Source organism: Saccopteryx leptura, chromosome 11, assembly GCF_036850995.1.
Source record: "Saccopteryx leptura isolate mSacLep1 chromosome 11, mSacLep1_pri_phased_curated, whole genome shotgun sequence".
Taxonomy (NCBI): domain Eukaryota; kingdom Metazoa; phylum Chordata; class Mammalia; order Chiroptera; family Emballonuridae; genus Saccopteryx; species Saccopteryx leptura.
Genome location: NC_089513.1, coordinates 70,653,716 through 70,673,848, shown reverse-complemented (window position 1 = coordinate 70,673,848; position 20,133 = coordinate 70,653,716). Strand labels below are relative to the sequence as shown.

At 49.4% G+C, this 20,133-nt stretch overlaps 1 protein-coding gene across 2 annotated transcripts in view; it reads right to left on the bottom strand.

Annotated features, from left to right (window-relative positions):
- Nucleotides 1-20,133, bottom strand: part of SORT1 (sortilin 1) — a 71,525-nt gene that overhangs the window by 7,200 nt on the left and 44,192 nt on the right. The window contains exons 7-16 of one of the 2 annotated variants that reach the window (XM_066353391.1): nt 19,422-19,471; nt 18,450-18,580; nt 16,055-16,199; nt 15,069-15,224; nt 13,003-13,109; nt 9,484-9,586; nt 8,330-8,498; nt 7,578-7,768; nt 5,520-5,709; nt 510-626 (exon numbers count right to left, since the gene is read on the bottom strand). In XM_066353391.1, coding sequence (XP_066209488.1) covers nt 510-626; nt 5,520-5,709; nt 7,578-7,768; nt 8,330-8,498; nt 9,484-9,586; nt 13,003-13,109; nt 15,069-15,224; nt 16,055-16,199; nt 18,450-18,580; nt 19,422-19,471 — 1,359 coding nt within the window. The remainder of the gene's footprint in view (nt 1-509; nt 627-5,519; nt 5,710-7,577; nt 7,769-8,329; nt 8,499-9,483; nt 9,587-13,002; nt 13,110-15,068; nt 15,225-16,054; nt 16,200-18,449; nt 18,581-19,421; nt 19,472-20,133) is intronic. The other variant, XM_066353392.1, reaches the window with a different exon arrangement.

Genomic DNA, 20,133 nt, shown 5'->3' with positions numbered 1-20,133 from the left:
GCAAGATTTAAAAAGTTATACCATCTTTTAGACCTGGGGGGAGGTGCACAGGCATCTTTTGGGGATCTTTTGGGAATCTTTTGTGTATTTTAAGGCCTTCAGCAAACCAAGCATCCTGGTCTTTCAGCCTTAAGAGACTGTGCCAAAGAGCTGTGGTGCAGGAAAGCACATGGACACATAGTTTGGAGTGGGAGGGGGGCATATTTCCCCGGGGAGGGAGGCAGTGAGGATTCTCTGGAGCTGCTCCGTCTTATATGATGGCTACCTAAGTCTAAATCAATTAAAATTAATCCAGTTGTCACTTACACTCGTGCCAATAGCCATTCAGGGCTAGTGGCCACCACACCAGACACAGATTATAAAACATTTCCACACCCGCAGGAAGTTCTGTTAGACGGTATTTTTCTCGAGTTCCCTGAAACACTGCTCACTCGTCCATGTGGAGGGAAGCGGATCCCCCCCCCCAACACGGGCGATTCATTTGTCACAAAGGAGAAAAGCTGTCTCACCCGTTTGTTGTCAGGTGCTCCTCTCTGCCATACAGACAGAACTCGAGGTCGTGGCCCTTCAGCTCTGGCTGCTCCACACACTTGGAGTCATTTTCTGGACGGAAGTAGCCAAAATCACTGCAAGAGTCAGCAAATAAAGTATCTCTGAACGTTGCTGAAAGACGGTGACTAGTAACGATGGCTTCATGGGGGCAGAGGATGGTTAACACTCCAGTCTCGGGCTGCAGAAAGCAGCTCAGGAAGGAAAACAGACACGGACAGGACTTAACTGGGGGGAGAAGAGCTGTGGAGGGAGCCTGGTGGACTTAGGGTGAGTTCCCGGGACTGAGGCTGGGAACCCTGCAACGGACAGCGCCGGCTCTGGGAGGGGACGCCTGCAGCCTGCTTGGGGGCGGGGGGACCCACACAACCACGACAGAGAAACAGTGGCTGCAGCCACAGATCTGAACTTAGCAATTCTTTTATTTACTGCTAAATAACAAATGAGTTTTACCACGAGTATTTGCAAACTTTTCCTGCCTTCTCCATTTCTGACCCTCGTAGCTTCTTAAGTGGTCCTTGCTGCCAATGTGAACGCCCCGTCCTGCCTGCCATTCTGTGCCATCTCTCCATGGTACCGCCCACCAGCTCTCCTTTCTGTTTTCCCCAAAGAAATGACACTGAGTCCTCTCTGAGCTGCCCCCTGCGTGGGCATCCTCAGCCCATCCTTCCCACTGCCCTGGGGCCTTGGGCTTCAGGGACAGTGCAGGAGGGACCATCATGGATTCTTCTTCATTCACCCTACTCTGCCTCCCTCACAAAATTTCTTAAAAGAGTATTTTTTACGTGTCCTATTTTCTTCACTTACTATTAATTCTGTGCATTTTGGCTTCAACTGCCCCCCCCCCCCGCCACTTCGGAAATGAGTGTCTGAGTCTCCCATCAGCCCCACTAAGAGCTCACTAGTTGTCCACCCAGCAAAGCCCTCTCTAGCCTCATCACCTCGACCACCTGACACGCCTCTGTGCTCCGACCCACCCCGCACTGCACAACTGTACTGGTCCGTTTCTCCGGTCACTGATGGCTCTTCTCTCTCCCTAACCCAACAGTGCAAATGTCTTCCAAGGTTCTAGAACTCATTTTCTTATTTTGTATCTGCTCTCCCTTGGTGAGCTTAACTATTTGTTCCAACAAAAACTTCTAGGTTTTACCCTCCTGAGCTCTAATCCTCCACTTCCAAACACCTGCTGGATATCACCACCTAAATCTGCTGGCAGAACCTCAGATAAAGGAAACGTTCTGAACCCACCATATTTTCTCCTTCATGCCGTCCTTTCCTATCATGTCCTTATATTTGTCCATGACACAACCTTCCTTCCCATCATCTAAGTTGAAAAGTTTAGCCCGAGCACGCCCATCTGGACCCTGCTGACTTCTTTATCGTGACTACGGTAACTTCCCCTCATGACCTCTGTTCCAGCAGACCCTTCCAATCGTGCTCACTCCCGCCCCCGGCTCTGATGGCCTGCGTCTTCCCAGATGCACAGGGTCTGATCCTGCTGCTGTCAGGGCTCAGCTCCAATGCCACCTCCTCAACAAAGCCTTCTCGGAGCTGCCCCCTTTCAGCTGTAGCTGGAAGTCTCTTCCTTCTCTAAAACCCTGAGGCACTTACTACCTCGTTTCACAACATAATTGTGTGCATCTTAATGGGAGAGTTTGTAACAAACCTCCTGTTTTCACTTTGCACTGCCCCATGCACAGCAAGGAGTCAATAAATATCTGGGGCCTGACTAGGCGGTGGCGCAGTGGATAGAGCATTGGACTGGGATGCAGAGGACCCAGGTTCGAGACCCTGAGGTCACCAGCTTAAGCATGGGCTTATCTGGTTTGAGCAAGGCTCACCAGCTTGGAGCCAAGGTCTCTGGCTCGAGCAAGGGGTCACTCGGTCTGCTGTAGCCCCACGGTCAAGGCACACATGAGAAAACTATGAACTAAGGTGCCGTAACGAAGAATTGATGTTTCTCATCTCCCTCCCTTCCTGTCTGTCTGTCCCTATCTGTCCCTCTCTCTGTCTCTGCCACACACACACACACACACACACACACACACACACACACACACAAATCTGGGGAATATACAGATGCTGCTTATACTTCAAGGTTTTTCTGACAAATACTTAGGGGAGGGAGGGAGAACAAAGATGTAGAGGACAGCATTCCTTCAAGATCGGGGGGAACTTCTGGTAGAAATTGTAGGTGTTCAGCCCACACCGTCAGGACGAGCCCCTTTCTAGAGCACGCGCGGTGCCGAGCACGGGCTCCGCTCGGCCGCCCGGCTCCCACCCTGCTCTACCGCTTCCTGGATGAGGGGCTGCGGGCAGGTCAGTCATAACCTCTTTGCACTTTCACTTCTTCCTCTTGTGAAATGAAAATGACAACAGGACCCATCTCATGGGACTGCTGAGGTTAAATGTAAATCACTTAGGACAGTGCCTGGTACAGTTCGTGTTCAAGAAACATCAGCTGCGCCTGACCAGGCGGTGGCATGGTGGATAGAGTGTCGGACTGGGATACAGAAGGACCCAAGTTCAAGACCCTGAGGTCACCAGCTTGAGCACGGGCTCATCTGGCTTGAGCAAAAAGCTCACCAGCTTGGACCCAAGGACGCTGGCTTCAGAAAGGGGTCACTCAGTCTGCTGAAGGCCCACGGTCAAGGCACATATGAGAAAGCAATCAATGAACAACTAAGGTGTCGCAACGAAAAACTGATAACTGATGCTTCTCATTTCTCTCTGTTCCTGTCTGTCCCTATCTGTCCCTCTCTCTGACTCTCTCTCTGTCCCTGTAAAAAAAAAAAAAAAAGAAAAAGAAACATGAGCTGCTCTCATTACTGTGACACGATGATCAAATGTAACCTGCCCCCCAGTCTAGAGTGCAGTGATGGAAACAGAGCTACGTAAGTGCTGGGACAGGGCTTCTGTGGGAGCCTGGGTGACGGCGCACTGGGGACAGCTTTCAAGAGGTGACACTGGACGGAGTACGAGAGGCCAAGCAGGAACCCGCTAGGCCAGGGGGGCGGGGGGCGGGGATGTGGGAAGACTGCAGGCAGGCGATGCGGCAGGTGCAATGGCCGGAGCTCTGGGGCAGCACAGCCCGTCTGGAGAGCAGCACAGCCGCTAGTGAAGAGCCCCGCCCACATGCAGTCAAGGACGGGGGACAGGGCTCAGGTTTCCCAGCGCCAACGGGCGCCGGCCCTGCCTACAAAGCAAAGTGATCCCAGAGAGGTTTTCCCTGTGCAATGGAGAAAGGAGGATCCCTGGCCATTCCACAGATATCATATGAGCCCCACAGGTGGGCCCACGTGGGGTCAGACTCGGGTTTGCTCCATCCCGTATTCTCTGCCACTGGAGTTTGAGAGTATGACGTGGAAGGACATGACTGCTGAACACCTGCCTTCTTTTCCAATCCTGAGGTCCCTAAGATCACTCCCCGTGACGTGAAGCAGTCCCTCTTATTTGCCTTGAGGTACCTTGATTAGGCTACCGAGGGGCTCCCTTACCCTTGTATAATCAGCTAGCCCCGTGCCAACCCTATAACTGAGCCTTAGGCCTGGACGGTCCTAAACTCACATTGCATGGCTTCTAACCCCCAGCGGGACATCGAGACCATAAACTGCTGTCACTTCGTGTCTCAGGACCGACCATACTCTCTACCTTCAGCTTGCGGATCACCCAAAACCTAATGCCTTCCCGCTGACCTCGGGCGGCCAGGCTGCTTGCTCAAGTCCCATGTCCTCTTAGTTCCTGTAGCACTCTCCTTGGTGGGGTTTCTTTTTAATTTTTTTAAAAAAGATTTTGGCCTGACCTGTGGTGGCGCAGTGGATAAAGCGTCAGCCTGGAAATGCTGAGGTCGCCGGTTCGAAACCCTGGGCTTGCCTGGTCAAGGCACATATGGGAGTTGATGCTTCCTGCTCCTCCCCCTTTCTCTCTCTCTCTGTCTCTTTCTCTTCTCTCTCCAAAATGAATAAATAAAATCTAAAAAACTATATATTCTAAAAAAGCTTTTATTTACTGACTTTAAAGAGAGGAGAGAGAAAGGCAGTAGGAGATGAGCAGGAAGCATCAATTCGCAGTTGCTTCTCGTATGTGCCCTGACCAGCAAGCCCAGGGTTCAAACCGGCGACCTCAGCGTGCCAGGTCACCTATCCACTGCGCCCCCACAGCTCAGGCTTCCCTTGGTGTTTTTATCCCACCACTGCCTCTCTTTCCTTCTCTTCCTCCTCTATACCTCTCTCCGTCCCACCACTGCCTCTCTTTCCTTCTCTTCCTCCTATATACCTCTCTCCTTCCCACCACTGCCTCTCTTTCCTTCTCTTCCTCCTCTATACCTCTCTCCTTCCCACCACTGCCTCTCTTTCCTTCTCTTCCTCCTCTATACCTCTCTCCGTCCCACCACTGCCTCTCTTTCCTTCTCTTCCTCCTATATACCTCTCTCCTTCCCACCACTGCCTCTCTTTCCTTCTCTTCCTCCTATATACCTCTCTCCTCTTCCTCCTATATACCTCTCTCCTTCCCACCACTGCCTCTCTTTCCTTCTCTTCCTCCTCTATACCTCTCTCCTTCCCACCACTGCCTCTCTTTCCTTCTCTTCCTCCTCTATACCTCTCTCCGTCCCACCACTGCCTCTCTTTCCTTCTCTTCCTCCTCTATACCTCTCTCCTTCCCACCACTGCCTCTCTTTTCTCCTCTTCCTCCTATATACCTCTCCGTCCCACCACTGCCAAGTCAGCACTTCTGGGGGCTGCTGCTGGTTCTGCCCGATCATTAACTGTCCGATATAATAGTATCTGTCCAATTATCAACAACTTTGGTTCCCTTCCTTTGTGTCTCAACTTCCTTAAGAAGCAGCGGCAGTTCTCTGCTCTTGGGGAAGAAAGGAAAGGACTGAAGTCTTTTCAGTCGTATCAGACAACTGTGCTCCGCCCCCTCCAGCACGGGAAAGGGGCTGGCAGGGATCTAAGGGATGCCAATACCAGAGGAAGTCCTCCAGGGAGCAGGGGCAGACGGACGGCTGCTTGGTCACCACATAGTCCCGGCCATTCTGACAGACGGATGACTTGCGCAGCCGCAGGAACTGTTCTTTGTAGCCCAGAATGCAGCCATCTCCGTAATCGCCGGGGTCTGTGGAGTGAGCCAGCCAGATGGTGTAGTCCTTCTCTTCACCTACAGGAAAGACAGACGACTCGGGAAACTGCATGGCACAGAACCCACCTTCACGAGGCAGCTGCCAGGCGCTAGGACCAACGAGCAGAGGAAACGTGGGGATATCTAGCTTGACCCATTGCTTCATTCTGGAATCGCAGACTGAGGTTACATTAGCGGGAGCCTACAAGCAATCAGCATTTCCTAATACCAAAAGAGGATTATTTGCATTTCACCACTCATTTGAGTATTAGGAAAACCCTTAATTGTTTCGAAGTGGGAAGCTCGATAGATCGCTAGCGTTACTTCCAAAAGAGAGGCTGCTGGTGGTATGGTTGTGCACCTGAGCCCTGGGTCGGCAGGAGCTGTCAGAGGTCAGCGACCAGACGTTCTCCTTTAGGACAAGACACCAATGAGCCAACAGCATGGGTTCCATTTCACTATGGGTTACTCTGCTTCAAATAGAAGGGAAAACATTCTCGTTCTAGACTTTTAACTCTAGTTGACTGGATGTCAAATGAAGATTGTTGATGACGGTTTACCTGGCTTAGTTTCCTGTATCATCCACTCCTGGAAAAATGACTCAAAGGCTACAGCCTAAAGACTGTGGATTAGGTTTTTATCCTTCGGGATATAAAGACCAGCACAGCCTGTTAGAGAGCAGGTGCTGAACAAATCTCTTAATGATGTTAACCCCGAGGGCTAACTAACTGCAGAGCTGCCTGTGGCGGGGACGCAGGAGCCAGCTCCTCTGCATCCTACTTCCTGAGTTCAGATGATGATGCCTCTCCGGTATTAAGTCACACTCAGCATCTTGTAGAAAGTGAGGTCTGAACAAGAGCTTCCAGGGTCACCGACTTAACCTTCTGAGGAAATGGACCCTAATACAGTCTAGTAACAGGACCAAAATTCAGCCCAAGTTGTCTCGAAACCTTACGTTATTTATCATGTGACACCAACAAGTAGCTACGGGTTAACGGGTGGTTACTTTTTCTCCTCCACATTTGTCGGTAAAATGTCAGCATATTTGGTACCAGGGCTTGGGAGTGCTTGTGATTCTTTAGAACACCTTCCAATGAGCATTTTAACTCCTCCTCTGAAGCTCTCTGCTGGGCCTTTCCCAGGCCTTCTAGTCTGAAGGCCCAGCACTCTGAAATGGCCAGTGTGGGCTCCACGCTGCCCGCAGGCCATTCTAGAGCCTCACCTGCGACTGGCATTCACGCCAAAACTCTGGGCGTGAACACTGTCTCACTTCAACATTTTCATAAGTGACACAACTGATTAGATGCTCTGTGCAACATATTTTCCTCCAAAGTTTCCTCTTTATTGTTCCGCTGTCACCAGGGGTGAGAAACCCGGAAATGTTATGAAATGATTTTAGACAAACATAGCGTGCGTTATTCTTACAAGCAGAGAAAGTCTCAGAAGTGTGCCAGAGATCTAACAGTGAAAGCGACACTCTCCTGTCTGACAGCTGCGGCCACATGTGGCCGGGCTGAACTGAAACTTCCTGTAAGGGTAAGTGTAAGGTATACATCAGATTTTGAAAACTGAGAAGAAAAAAATATGTACACTATTTCACTGATAATTTTTAATACTGCTTACATGTTGAAATGATATTTTGAATATATTGAGTAATATTATTAAAATTAATTTCACCTCTTTTACTTTTATAACGTAGCTAACAGAGTAACAAGTTACATTTATGGCCCTCATTTTATTTCTCTGGGACAGTGACGTCCAAATTCCACTGATTATCCACATGGAACATCCTTCTGTCCTTTCTCAGATACATTTTCTTCTTCCAGCGAAAAGAACTAAACTGAACTGGTTAATTAGGAAAATGGGCTGACAAGTTTCAGGTAGAGAAGGTCAAAGGAGGCACTCACAGTTCCTTTCAAGGATGTCTTTAAAATCGATGGTGTAGGAGACCCACTGGCGCGTCAGGAAGGACTCTGTGAAGCCCCAGACGCTGATGTTCATGGACCGGGCGCCGGGCTCCGAGGCCAGGCCGGTGAAGTAGATGGGCTCCCTGGTGAACGTGTAGGTTTGCCAGCACTGGCCCTCGTCTGTGGAGAACCTGCAGCCGGCAGAGAGAGACCGCGACAGAGGGTCAGTCAGCGTGTACGGGAACAGCGGGCCACGCCGCTGGCAGGTCCCAACCACAGAAGAGCCCTGTTAGGTGATGGCTGACTGACGGACAAGTGTATCCATTTTTAGTGCCTACAGTTAACAGGGTACGAAAGGGATTCATTCAGAGTACGGAAGAAAATGCCTTTACAAAAATTCTTTCAGAGGAAAGAGAAAGTAGTGACCCACGTAAAAATGGGCTTCCAAATCAATAAATAGAAATTATTTTATATGAACTTTTACTTAAGGAGTCATTCCCCACCCAGAATGCTCAAACACTTCCATAATATTCTTGTAGAGAGCAAGAAGAGTATTTTTAAGAGTGACAGAAAGTGTTAACTGGAGGGGTTCAGAGGAAAATGCAAAGCCGTTTCATCTGAGTTGCTCTCAATGTAATCCCTTTGAGAACCTTCCCTGCAGAATGCAGGGTGTCTCGTCCCCCAGTGGACGGAAACACTGCCCACAGGTGCCCTCTACGCAGATAGGTGGGCGGAGCTGAGCTCATGCATACTTAATCACATTGATAGGATGGCTGCTGTGCTGGATGGCCACAATGATGCCTCCGGAGTCCAGGATGGTGTAGTAGTGGGGTCCTTCCAGCATCTTCGCCCAGGAGTAGCCCCCGTCGTCTGAGATGTACACATCCGGGACCATCACTGAGATGGCGTCCCCCACGCTACCTGCAACACAGTCCACCGTCTCCTCAGTCTGGACCAGCAGTGAAACTGCGAGGGTTTACTGCCAACAGGTTCATTCTGAGTGATTTTATTCTGATTATTTCCCATCATGCCTCTTGTGATAGGAAAAAAAGGCCACTGAAAATTTGGGAAAGGGGAAGTCACATTACTCTCTCTGAGGGGAGTCTATAAAAAACCCAAAGTACTATTATCACGCAAGAAATTCTACACAGGCGGGTATAAGCCAGCCAGGGTGGTTTTCTGTAGTAGAAAAGTCTGAGTGTCAGCGTGCTGCACTACTTCCGCCCCCACGGGAGGGGAGGGCCACTCACCCTGGGCGATGACGGTGCCCACGTGAGAGGGGAGGGCCACTCACCCTGGGCGATGACGGTGCCCACGTGAGAGGGGAGGGCCACTCACCCTGGGCGATGACGATGCCCACGCGAGAGGGGAGGGCCACTCACCCTGGGCGATGACGGTGCCCACGCGAGAGGGGAGGGCCACTCACCCTGGGCGATGACGGTGCCCACGTGAGAGGGGAGGGCCACTCACCCTGGGCGATGACGGTGCCCACGCGAGAGGGGAGGGCCACTCACCCTGGGCGATGATGATGCCCACGCGAGAGGGGAGGGCCACTCACCCTGGGCGATGACGGTGCCCACGGGAGGGGAGGGCCACTCACCCTGGGCGATGACGATGCCCACGCGAGAGGGGAGGGCCACTCACCCTGGGCGATGACGGTGCCCACGGGAGGGGAGGGCCACTCACCCTGGGCGATGACGATGCCCACGCGAGAGGGGAGGGCCACTCAGCCTGGGCGATGACGGTGCCCACGGGAGAGGGGAGGGCCACTCACCCTGGGCGATGACGGTGCCCACGTGAGAGGGGAGGGCCACTCACCCTGGGCGATGACGGTGCCCACGCGAGAGGGGAGGGCCACTCACCCTGGGCGATGACGGTGCCCACGCGAGAGGGGAGGGCCACTCACCATGGGCGATGACGATGCCCACGGCGTTCGGCTCTGAGAGGGGGGGCATCGGAACGTTCAGTTTCTGGGAGATGCTGTAGGAGGCGTGAATATGAAGGCTGCACTGTGAAAAGAAACCAAAGCTGAGATGAAAACCAAACGTGTAATTCTGTCCTCATTTCTTATAGGTTCTAATAAACCTAACCCAGACCTTAGTGGGATATTTAAAAAAAATTATAATAAAATACACATACGGTAAAAATGACCATCTTAACCATTTTAAAGTGTATACAGCTCAACAGTGTTAAGTGCACAGGTTGTGCAACCATCACCATCCCTCCCCACAACTTCCTCCTCCTGCAGGACTGAAACCGTCTCTGGAAATCTGACTACTCCACGGACCTCAGATAAGTGGAACCACGGCGTGCTTGTCTTTTTGTGACTGGCTCACTTCACTTAGCATAATGTCCTTAGGTTCACTGATGTTGCCGCATGTGTCAGAACTGCTGCCTCTTTAAGGCTGAATAATACTCCATTGTAGGTATACACTAGATTTTTTTTTTTTTTTTTTTGTATTTTTCTGAAGCTGGAAATGGGGAGAGACAGTCAGACAGACTCCCGCATGCGCCCGACCGGGATCCACCCGGCATACCCACCAGGGGCGAGCTCTGTTCACCAGGGGGTGATGCTCTGCCCCTCCGGGGCGTCACTCTGTCGCAACCAGAGCCTCTAGCGCCTGGGGCAGAGGCCAAGGAGCCATCCCCAGCACCCGGGCCATCCTTGCTCCAATGGAGCCTCGGCTGCAGGAGGGGAAGAGAGAGACAGAGAGGAAGGAGAGGGGGAGGGGTGGAGAAGCAAATGGGCGCCTCTCCTGTGTGCCCTGGCCAGGAATCAAACCCGGGACTCCTGCACACCAGGCCGATGCTCTACCACTGAGCCAACCGGCCAGGGCTCATATGGCATTTTATGTTTAATTTTTTGAGGAATCTCCATAATGTTTTCCACAGCAATTGTATCACATTCCCACCAACAGTGCACCAGGGTACCAATTTCTCTACATCCTCGCCAACATTTATTTTTTTTATAGTAGCCATCCTACTAGGTGTGAGGTGATCTCCTGCTGTGGTTTTGGATTTCATTCCCTAATAATTAGTGATATTGAGCATCATTTCATGTGCTTATTGGCCATCCATATATTTTCTTTAGAAAAATGTCTATTTAATTCCTTTGTTCATTTTTTCTTCCTTTGCTCATTTTTAATTTGGATTATTTGTTTTTTTGTTTTTTTATAAGCTCCAGGAAGATTCTTGATTCTGGAATGCATTAATATATTTAAAAGAAATTATGCAATTATTTTTTTCATGTGTAATCTTAGCTTACTTTATTCCTGCATTACCCTAAAGCAGGGGTCCCCAAACTATGGCCCACCCGCATGCAGCCCCCTGAGGCCATTTATCTGGCCTCCGCCGCACTTCCAGAAGGGGCACCTCTTTCATTGGTGGTCAGTGAGAGGAGCACTGTATGTGGCGGCCCTCCAATGGTCTGAGGGACAGTGAACTGGCCCCTTCTGTAAAAAGTTTGGGGACCCCTGCCCTAAAGCCTCTGGTCAATATTTGAAGTATGATTCCACACAAGTAACCCTGATGAACACCTGATGTACTCCAGATACTGTACAAGACAGATGTAGTAACTAGAAATAAGACCCAGTCCGGTCTTTAAGAAAGATTTCTCTGGGCCTTGGCTGGTTAGCTCAGTGGCAGAGTGTAAGCCTGGTGTGTGGATGTCCCAGGTTCGATTCCCAGTCAGGGCACACAGGAGAGGCGACCATTGCTTCTCCACCCCTTCCCCTCCCCCCCAGCCCCCCCCCCCCAGCCATAGCTTGATTGGTTCCAGTGAGCTGGCCCCGAGCAGGTGCTGAGGGTGGACGCTGAGGATGACTCCCTGGCCTCTGCCTCAGGAACTGAAAATAGCTTGGTGGCCAAGCAACAGAGCATTCATTGGTCCCACTTGTGAAGGGCATCAGCCCCATAGGGGACTTCCCAGATGGATCCGTTAGGGGCACATGTGGGAGTCTGTCTGTCTCCCCTCCTCTCAATAAAAAAAGAAAAGAAAAAAATAGTTCTCTGATACTAGTTGAGATATAAAGCAGAACAAAAGTTAGTGCTTTAATCGAGCCTCAACTTGATTAAAACGTTAATTTTATGTCGTGTTTATTTTACTGCAAAAAAAAAAAAAAAGAGGTTCAGGCAAACTCTTAATGAAACAAAAAGGAATGACTAGTCCTAACTAAAGATGCGCAGTAAGTGTTAGGACTTCCACGAGTTCTAACGACGTGGGTGGGGGAGACAGGCCCAGCTTTCCCCGGAACAAGGTGAGCAAGGCCACAGCACCAGGCGCACACGCGGGGTGCTGACCAAGCAGCAGAGGCTGACAACAAGGAGTATGTCAGTAAGGAACTGGGCAATGACAGGGACCAGGCAGCAGAGAGCCTGCCGGGGGAGGCCCTTCATTCACCAGGCGAAGAGGCTTTACTCCCAGTCCACACACGGGAGCCAGGAAGAGTGGCGAGGAGGGCGAGGCACGGGAGTGTGAGGGCAGCCAGGCCACCAGAGGCTGCTGCCCTGCCCAGGCTCCGGGGAAGGAGGGCAGGGCAGGGCAGGGCAGGGGGTGGGGAAAGGGAGCAGGGGGAAGAGGGACTCAAGCGCACTGAGGAGCATGGAGAAGGGACAGTGCTGGGCAGGGACCAGGTGCACTTTATCTCGCACTGTGTGAGGCTCTTAAAACACAAAACCCCGCCCAGAAGAGCAGAGCACGTGTTAGCCACAGGTATTCTGAGGGGAGCTCAGAACTAGCAACCCTGTCATTTTAGGAAAGAACTCTTAGTATTCCCCTAAGCTCCTCTCCAATTCTGAAAGAGCCAGACACAAAGCTCGTTTTTCTTTCCTTTTTTCTTGCCTGTCACGACCTGTCACTTGTGGACTCTGGGATCTCCTGGAGCAACGCCTTTGTATTTCCAGTTCTCAGCCCCTCCTCGGAGGGGTCAGTGCCTGCTTTCGCATGCAGAGCCCGGTCACCACCCGCACCCACGCCCACCAGCTACGCGGCGCCCAGGCAGAGGGGAAGATGGGCCGGTTCTCTTCTCTCCATCTGGCCAGCATGGCTTCCTCCTGCTCACGAACGGCTGGTGTACGGCTTCTGTAGAGTTCCCAACATCTCCTAGTTGCCATGCCGACTCCTAACTAATCACTGACCCATCTGTCCATTAGTTTCCATTCAGCAGCTTTACTAAAACACAGACTGTTAGTCCTCAGTTTTGCTCTTCTTTACAAGACAAATAATCCACAGTATTTTGGCCTTTCTTTGCAGTTCCTAGTTCCTACATTCTAAGTTAATTTCGTTACTCTCACTTCCACACTTTTCGCCCGTGGCCGCTTCTCAAGCACGCAGCTCATTACTCAGAAGCCTGGCACAGGCACAGGCGGAGCCGAGCGGAGCGGCTGCTTCGCTCCGGACACGCGGCTCAGCTGGAGCACCACCAACCTGGTTCTTATTTTTTGCCGTAGCGTCGCATTCACTGTTCTCAGGTTTCCTCAGGTGCTTCCACCTTCCTCCCTGGTCGAAAGTGATCATAGTCTGGATAGAATTATCTGAATGGGAGAGAACGACAGAAAGCCTGATTCACTGGAAGCACCCTGGAAGTTCAGCTGACCACTGCAGAGCTCCCTCCTACCTGAGCCTGCGAACTCCATCATAACCCTGCAGTCCCGCCAGCTTACAGCGCCCAGCACAACGGCGCAGTCGGTGAGGACTGCAGCAGCATTCTAAACACATGTGAAGAAGGCTTCCCACCTGAACAGGACCCAACAGATTCCAGAAATCATCTAGACTGACGCTCCTGAAAAAAGATACCTTTGATCTCCTCACCAACACAGAAACCCACTGTGGTCCCTCCTCCTCGTCTGCTTGCCTCGGGAGAAAGCTGCACGGGGGAAGCTTTTCTATCTCAACTCATCTTTAGAGAAAGGCCACGAGACCGCGCTTGTGTCCAGGAATCTCAAGTCCCAAATGTACGTGCATAATCTGAATGAATGATTCCTAATTTTTGTCTCTCCGCTACCCCATATCCTATCCCTCTTATATCTTTTCTTCCTTTTCTCCATGTTTCTTTCCCATTCTCTATTTTCAAGATATAAACTGTCGCAGGTTTAAATCCAGAGATAATGTTTCAAGTCTTCCAAGGAAAATCAAACAAGAAAGCAAACTCAAGGCAAACTCATTTATTCAATAAATATTTTTGTGTGCCATTATATAAAAACGGTTGTAAACCTTTGGGAATGCATCAGTGAACAAAACCAAAATGAAAAATTGTGAAATATACATTCTAAACAGCTGTGAGACAAACGCTAGACGTCGTAAACAGGAAAATTATAGAGTATGTTAGAACCGAAGTGCCCTGGAAAGAACTCACACAGCCGGAGGGCTGGTGTGTGTGTTGAGCGGGGAAGGGCAGGCTGCAATTTAAACTAGGAGAGCCAAGGCTGGTCTGACTCAAAAAGTCAACATGAGCAAAGGCCAGATGGGAGGACGGTGACAGCCTTGCAGATCTAAATCCCGAGTGTGTGACCCTGGCGGGTGTAAGGACGAACCAAGAGCTAGAGCTGGGGTGACTCGAGTGAGAGAAGGCGAGAAGAGTGGGAGGTGCAGTCAGGAGGAATCGGGGCCAACAGCACCTGGTCGATGACCTTGTAGATCACTGTGAGGTTTTTACAAAAACAATCCCACTGCCTATCAAAAGTAAGTACAGGCCCTGGCCTGTTGGCTCAGTGGTAGAGCGTCGGCCTGGCGTGCAGAAGTCCCGGGTTCAATTCCCGGCCAGGGCACACAGGAGAGGTGCCCATCTGCTTCTCCACCCCTCCCCCCCCCTTCCTCTCTGTCTCTGTCTTCCCCTCTGGCAGCCGAGGCTCCACTGGAGCAAAGTTGGCCCGGGCGCTGAGGATGGCTCCATGGCCTCTGCCTCAGGCACTAGAATGGCTCCGATTGCAGCGGAGCAATGCCCCAGATGGGCAGAGCATCGCCCCCTGGTGGGTGTGCCGGGTGGAACCTGGTCCAGCGCAAGCAGGAGTCTGACTGCCTCCCCACTTCTAACTTTGAAAAAATACAAAAAAAAAAAGTACATAAATAAACAAAATCCTCAGCGTCTCTGCACTTCAGAGTAAGGCGTTTCTCTGCACCAGCAGGCCACAGTGCAGGTGGGCACAGCAGCACCCGAGCAGGGTGCCGAGGGCAGCCGGCCGGTATCACTGTGCCCACTGCTGGGAGGGAAGGAGAGGTCAGCCTCAGGCTCACTCCGATGGGCCTGAGCATCCAAACACAGGGAACTTGTTTTACACACTCACAGTGAACCCAAAAAATCTTTCTACCCCTGGCTGCTTTGCTCTTTCTTAGTTCTACTTAGCATAACTATTTAAAGCAGAGAACCAGAATTGACCTAGGTAGGTAGACTGCTGGTTAGGTCAGCAATGTTACTGGGGGACAGGACCACCCGTCTCTCCAAAAGCCTCAACTCCCAACATGTCCAGCTGAAGGGCAGCTGTGCCACGACTCACCTTCAGAGAGCACACTTGTTATGTAGACCCCGCGGAGCGAAGTCACGTTGGTAAAGTCCGTCTCGCCACCTGTGGTCGTGTAGAGGTGCCGGTCCAAGGACTTGGAATAGACAATGCCTCGACTGTCTGAGGTGAAGATTGTGCCAAACCCGGTATCTGAAACAGGCAAAGAAAAACACTAAGTCTTGGGAGGGAATGGAGGGGCAACAACAGTCTAACCATTCACATGACTGACTTCTGCACATGAGCCAACCGTCTCTCCCCAGGGTGTAGATGCAGACCTGAGATTTAACCCAGATGTGATACTCAAGATCTTTGTGTCCATCTTTAATTCTAGTATCCGTCTTACTTAGTGCTTGGAATACGGTAGATGCTGAGATTGCTGACTGAATGAACCAGATGCTACGGAAAAGTTTTGCCCAGATGTATTTTGGTGGCAGAGGCACAGCTGTAATCCCTAGCTTACACATCTCTAAATCCTTATACTTTGGAACGATGCTTCTCAAACTGTCTGGGATGAAGGGTCAACTTCTAAATTCCCATTAGGTTACAAACCAATGCTTTTGTAAAATAAAATAAAAATTAATCACTAGAAAAAATGAAATATAAAAAGATATATTCATCAACTTTTTTCTCATTAGATTCAACAGATATAAAATTACTTTGTCAAATGGCTGTATGTGCTCCTAAATGCTTGCTCTCACTTCCTGTACTTAGTTGGTAACACAGTTTACAAAGCAGTACCCATCCTCTGAGCATTCTTTGAGCAGTCTTGTTCCAGAATACTTGGATATGCACAGAAACCATACAATGTCAAAATTAGAGGCCTTATTAAACAGAGATTACTATTCTAAGACAGAATAGTCAATAGGACATAAACAAATTCCTAGGGTAAGAGGAAAAATGGACATGTAAGGAAAGCTACTGAAAGGAGGGCTGGAAGCTTAATCCCTGACTTCAAGGGCGGGCCACTAAGAAGCTCTTACCTCCAGGTTCATCCACGTGCATGAATACCATGTCATCATTAGCTGCCAGAATAGAATAGAATTGTTCCTGCCCCACAGAGGGGAGTTGGGCCATGCTCCACGTGTCCCCTTGATCAGTTGACACATGAATCCTTCTTGTTGTATCCTGGAACAAATGCCAACATTTATCTTTTTAATTTTCCGTCAAGGTGCCATGTGCAAGGACTCGATAGGTACATTGTTATTAATAATTATAAGTATCATTATCAATTTTCTCACTGAGTACAACTGTTATAAACGAAAGGTCCCAGTACCAACTACCAAAGCAATCTCTAACCTCCAGCCAAGTCCCAGGCAATGAGACAATTCAGTCTACTGTAAGCAAGGCTATCTTGGCTTCCACTTTGACTTCCTCATTCTAGTGTGGCCTCTGACCATCCTAATTTCCTTCAATAGAGCCAAGGCTGTGACGGGACCATCACTTGTTTGGCTTTATAGCCATTCACACATGCTTGCTCAGATACCTTTTTTTTTTTACTTTTTAAAAGTATTTTTTAAAATTGATTTTTAGAGAGCGAAAGAGACAGATAGAAAAACATACTGATTTGTTGTTCCATTTATTTTTATTTTTTTGTATTTTTCTGAAGTTGGAAATGGGGAGGCAGTCAGACAGACTCCCGTATGCGCCCGACCGGGATCCACCCGGCATGCCCACCAGGGGGCGTCGCTCTGTTGCAACCAGAGCCATTCTAGTGCCTGAGGCAGAGGCCATAGAGCCGTCCTCAGCGCCCGGGCCAACTTTGCTCCAATGGAGCCTTGGCTGTGGGAGGGGAGGAGAGAGACAGAGAGGAAGGAGAGGGGTGGAGAAGCAGATGGGCGCTTCTCCTGTGTGCCCTGGCCGGGAATCGAACCCGGGATTCCTGCACGCCAGGCCGACGCTCTACCACTGAGCCAACCGGCCAGGGCTGTTTGTTGTTCCACTTATTTATGTGCCCTAACCAGGGATCGAACCCATAACCTTGGAATGCTGGAATGACACTAACCAACTGATCTACCTGGGCAGGGCCTACTTTCTCAGATATTCTTAAATGATGATTGCTGCAGAAAGGTTTGGTCGCTTTGAGATAGTCATGGCACAATCCAAAAAAATAGACAAAGATGTGTCCAGAAAGCAGGGCTGAAACCCATGCTTGGGAGAGCACAAGGGAAGTTGAGATGTGACCCGTCTCTTTAAGGAAGTCTCTCAGGACAGCCATAATGAGGGGAAAGTGCACAGGCTGGGAAGAGGCAAGGAGTGTCTGAAATTAATAAAAGCCAGCTGATCAGGGGTTTAGCTGTTCAAATGAGTCTATTAAGAATGTCATTAACACCTACGATCTGATAAATATTTTAAAAAGCTACTAGAAACAATTAGCCAGGACATGAGACTGACTCCCAGGGCCTCCTTATGTTAAATACTCTTTATAGTTCAGTGACAAGTACATTTAACTTATTTTTCTAAAACTTATCCCTAGGTCAGTGGTTTTCAACCTGTGGGTAGCGACCCCTGTGTTTTGGTCATTTGACTCCCGCCGGGGTTGCGACCCACAGGTTGAGAACCGCTGACCTAGGTGTTCACTTTCAATCTTACTCTCACTGTTATACATAGAAACTAGAGTTCAAAAGCACATAGTGGCCTGACCAGGCGGTGGTGCAGTGGATAGAGCGTCGAACTGGGATGCAGAGGACCCAGGTTCGAGACCCTGAGGTCGCCAGCTTGAGTGCGGGCTCATCTGGTTTGAGCAAAAGCCCACCAGCTTGAACTCAAGGTTGCTGGCTCCAGCAAGGGGTTACTCAGTCTGCTGAAGGCCCATGGTCAAGGCATATATGGGGGGGCAATCAATGAACAACTAAGGTGTTGCAACGCGCAATGAAAAGCTAGTGATTGATGCTTCTCATCTCTCTCCGTTTCTGTCTGTTGTCTATCCCTCTCTCTGACTCACTCTCTGTCTCTGTAAAAATAAATAAATAAATAAAAATAAAAAAGCACATAGTGGAATTTTAGCAGTACAGTATAGGAGGCTACCTCTATACTATAGTGGAATCAGTCAGTCTGATTTCCACATAAGGGTGACCCTAGGCAAGTTACTTAGTTTCCTCAAATAGAAATTGAAGAAGTAACTGAAGAAGTAACAGTGTCAGCTTATAGGGATGTTGGGAAGACGATTACAAAACTGCTCAGGGAGTTGCTGTGGTTACTGTGTCCGCTTCCCCCTCCAATTCTCTGAGCCCACTCATTAGTCTTTCCGCGTCAGTCCTGCAATGAAACCGCTTTCCATCAAGCTCTGTAAAAAGAATCACCCCATATATGACAGGGCTCTATTTGAGGCATATTTACAGAAATATTAGAGCCCAAAGAAAAGAGGCAAACACCCACCTTATCAGCCATCACAGAGGCAAAAAGGAAACGGCCCCCAAGACCAAAGGAGTAGATTTTCACACCAATGGTTTTGAAGCTTTTCCCCAAATCTGAAGTTCTCCATAATTCCAGTGCCCCAAGGTCAGCTTCTTAAACAAGACAAAATATTAATTAAAATTTCACTTACTGATGAGTCCAAACAACTGTTTTAGAATTGCTCTTAATTGTGTAGCTACGGGATTTTTAATCCTTTGCATGTTAATCAAGTGAAACTGTAAACTGATATGGCATTGGACTTAGGGCATTCACATTTGGGTTTTATTTTTATATATGTGAGGTTTTACATTGGACAGAAAGACAGAGCTTCCTTAATACTAATACTATAGTGACGCATAAAAACACCACAGCCACAGCACCCTGCTTGCTCTCTTCATGACATTACTTGAAATTATCTCACTCTATTTTAAGTTGCTCATTTGAGTTTTGGTTTTCTTGTTGATCATCCAATATCCCTACTTGAATTCAGCTCCATGTGAGTAGGCCTTGGGTTTCCTGTTAGTGTTTAGCATACTCTGCAGGTGCTCAAATGAATGAATGAATCATTTGTTGAATGCATAAATGAAAAATTACACTTTCTGCTTTGAAACTGTGCCACTGATTGGAAAGCCAATGGCTTCCATGGACACAAACATAATCCACGTTCTTTTACAGATATCACTGTGCATTTCAATTTTTTATGTTTGTAGCTTAATATTTACTTTATGTAAGTACACTGGTGAAATTAAATATAGTGTCTCAGTGTACAGCCCATTTTATTTGATCTAGGCACAGTATGGAAATTTGGTTGTATTTTCAAGATTTTAAAAATCATTATTTTAGCTATTAAAATTATAGAGGAATGGAAGGGACTTTCATGTTTCCACCTCTTATAACTCAGAATATTCTTCCATGAATGGAGAGGACACTCTTCTGGGACGAAAGTATACTTACTGCAGGAGCCATTCACATAGGTAGTGAAGAAGATGGTGTTTTCTGATCCCCTACAGTGAGGCAAAGACAGAGAAAAGACACGGTTCACGACTGTTAATGGACTATGTCACCCTTAGTCACTAAGCTCCAAGCAAGTCTAAAACGCCTCGCCCATCGGTACTAGCCCCAACAGCCTCCTCAGAAGCTGCACCCCGAGTCTCTCGTAGCCCTCGTCACGGTCCCCCACAGCCTGGCCCCAGGCACTGGCCACAATCCCCTCGACTGCTCTATGGCAACTCTTCCAGCTGGTCACACTAGTCTAGTTACATTCTCCAAATCTGCCTCTTGCATTTGCTCACACTGCTTCCTTCTTAAAATGCTTTTCTCTCATGTAACCAGATCTCACCCTCATGATCTTCAGGCTCCAGCCTAAAACCTAGCTCTCCCAGAAAGCCTTCCCTGTCACTCCACCTAGAAGGCTTCTTTGTTACAAACTTCTCGAGCAGCGGTTCTCAACCAGGGTGATTTTGCTCCCCAAGGGACATTCTGGTCGTCACAACGGGGAGAAGGGAAGTTGTTACTAATATCTAGGAGTAGAGGCCCGAGATGCGGCTAAGCATCCTACAATGCACAGGACCACCCCTTCCCGCCCACAAGAAAGAACTGGCTGGTCCAGAGTGTCAGTACTGCTGAGGTGGGGAACCGCTGGAGAGCACTGTGCCATTCTGTAGCA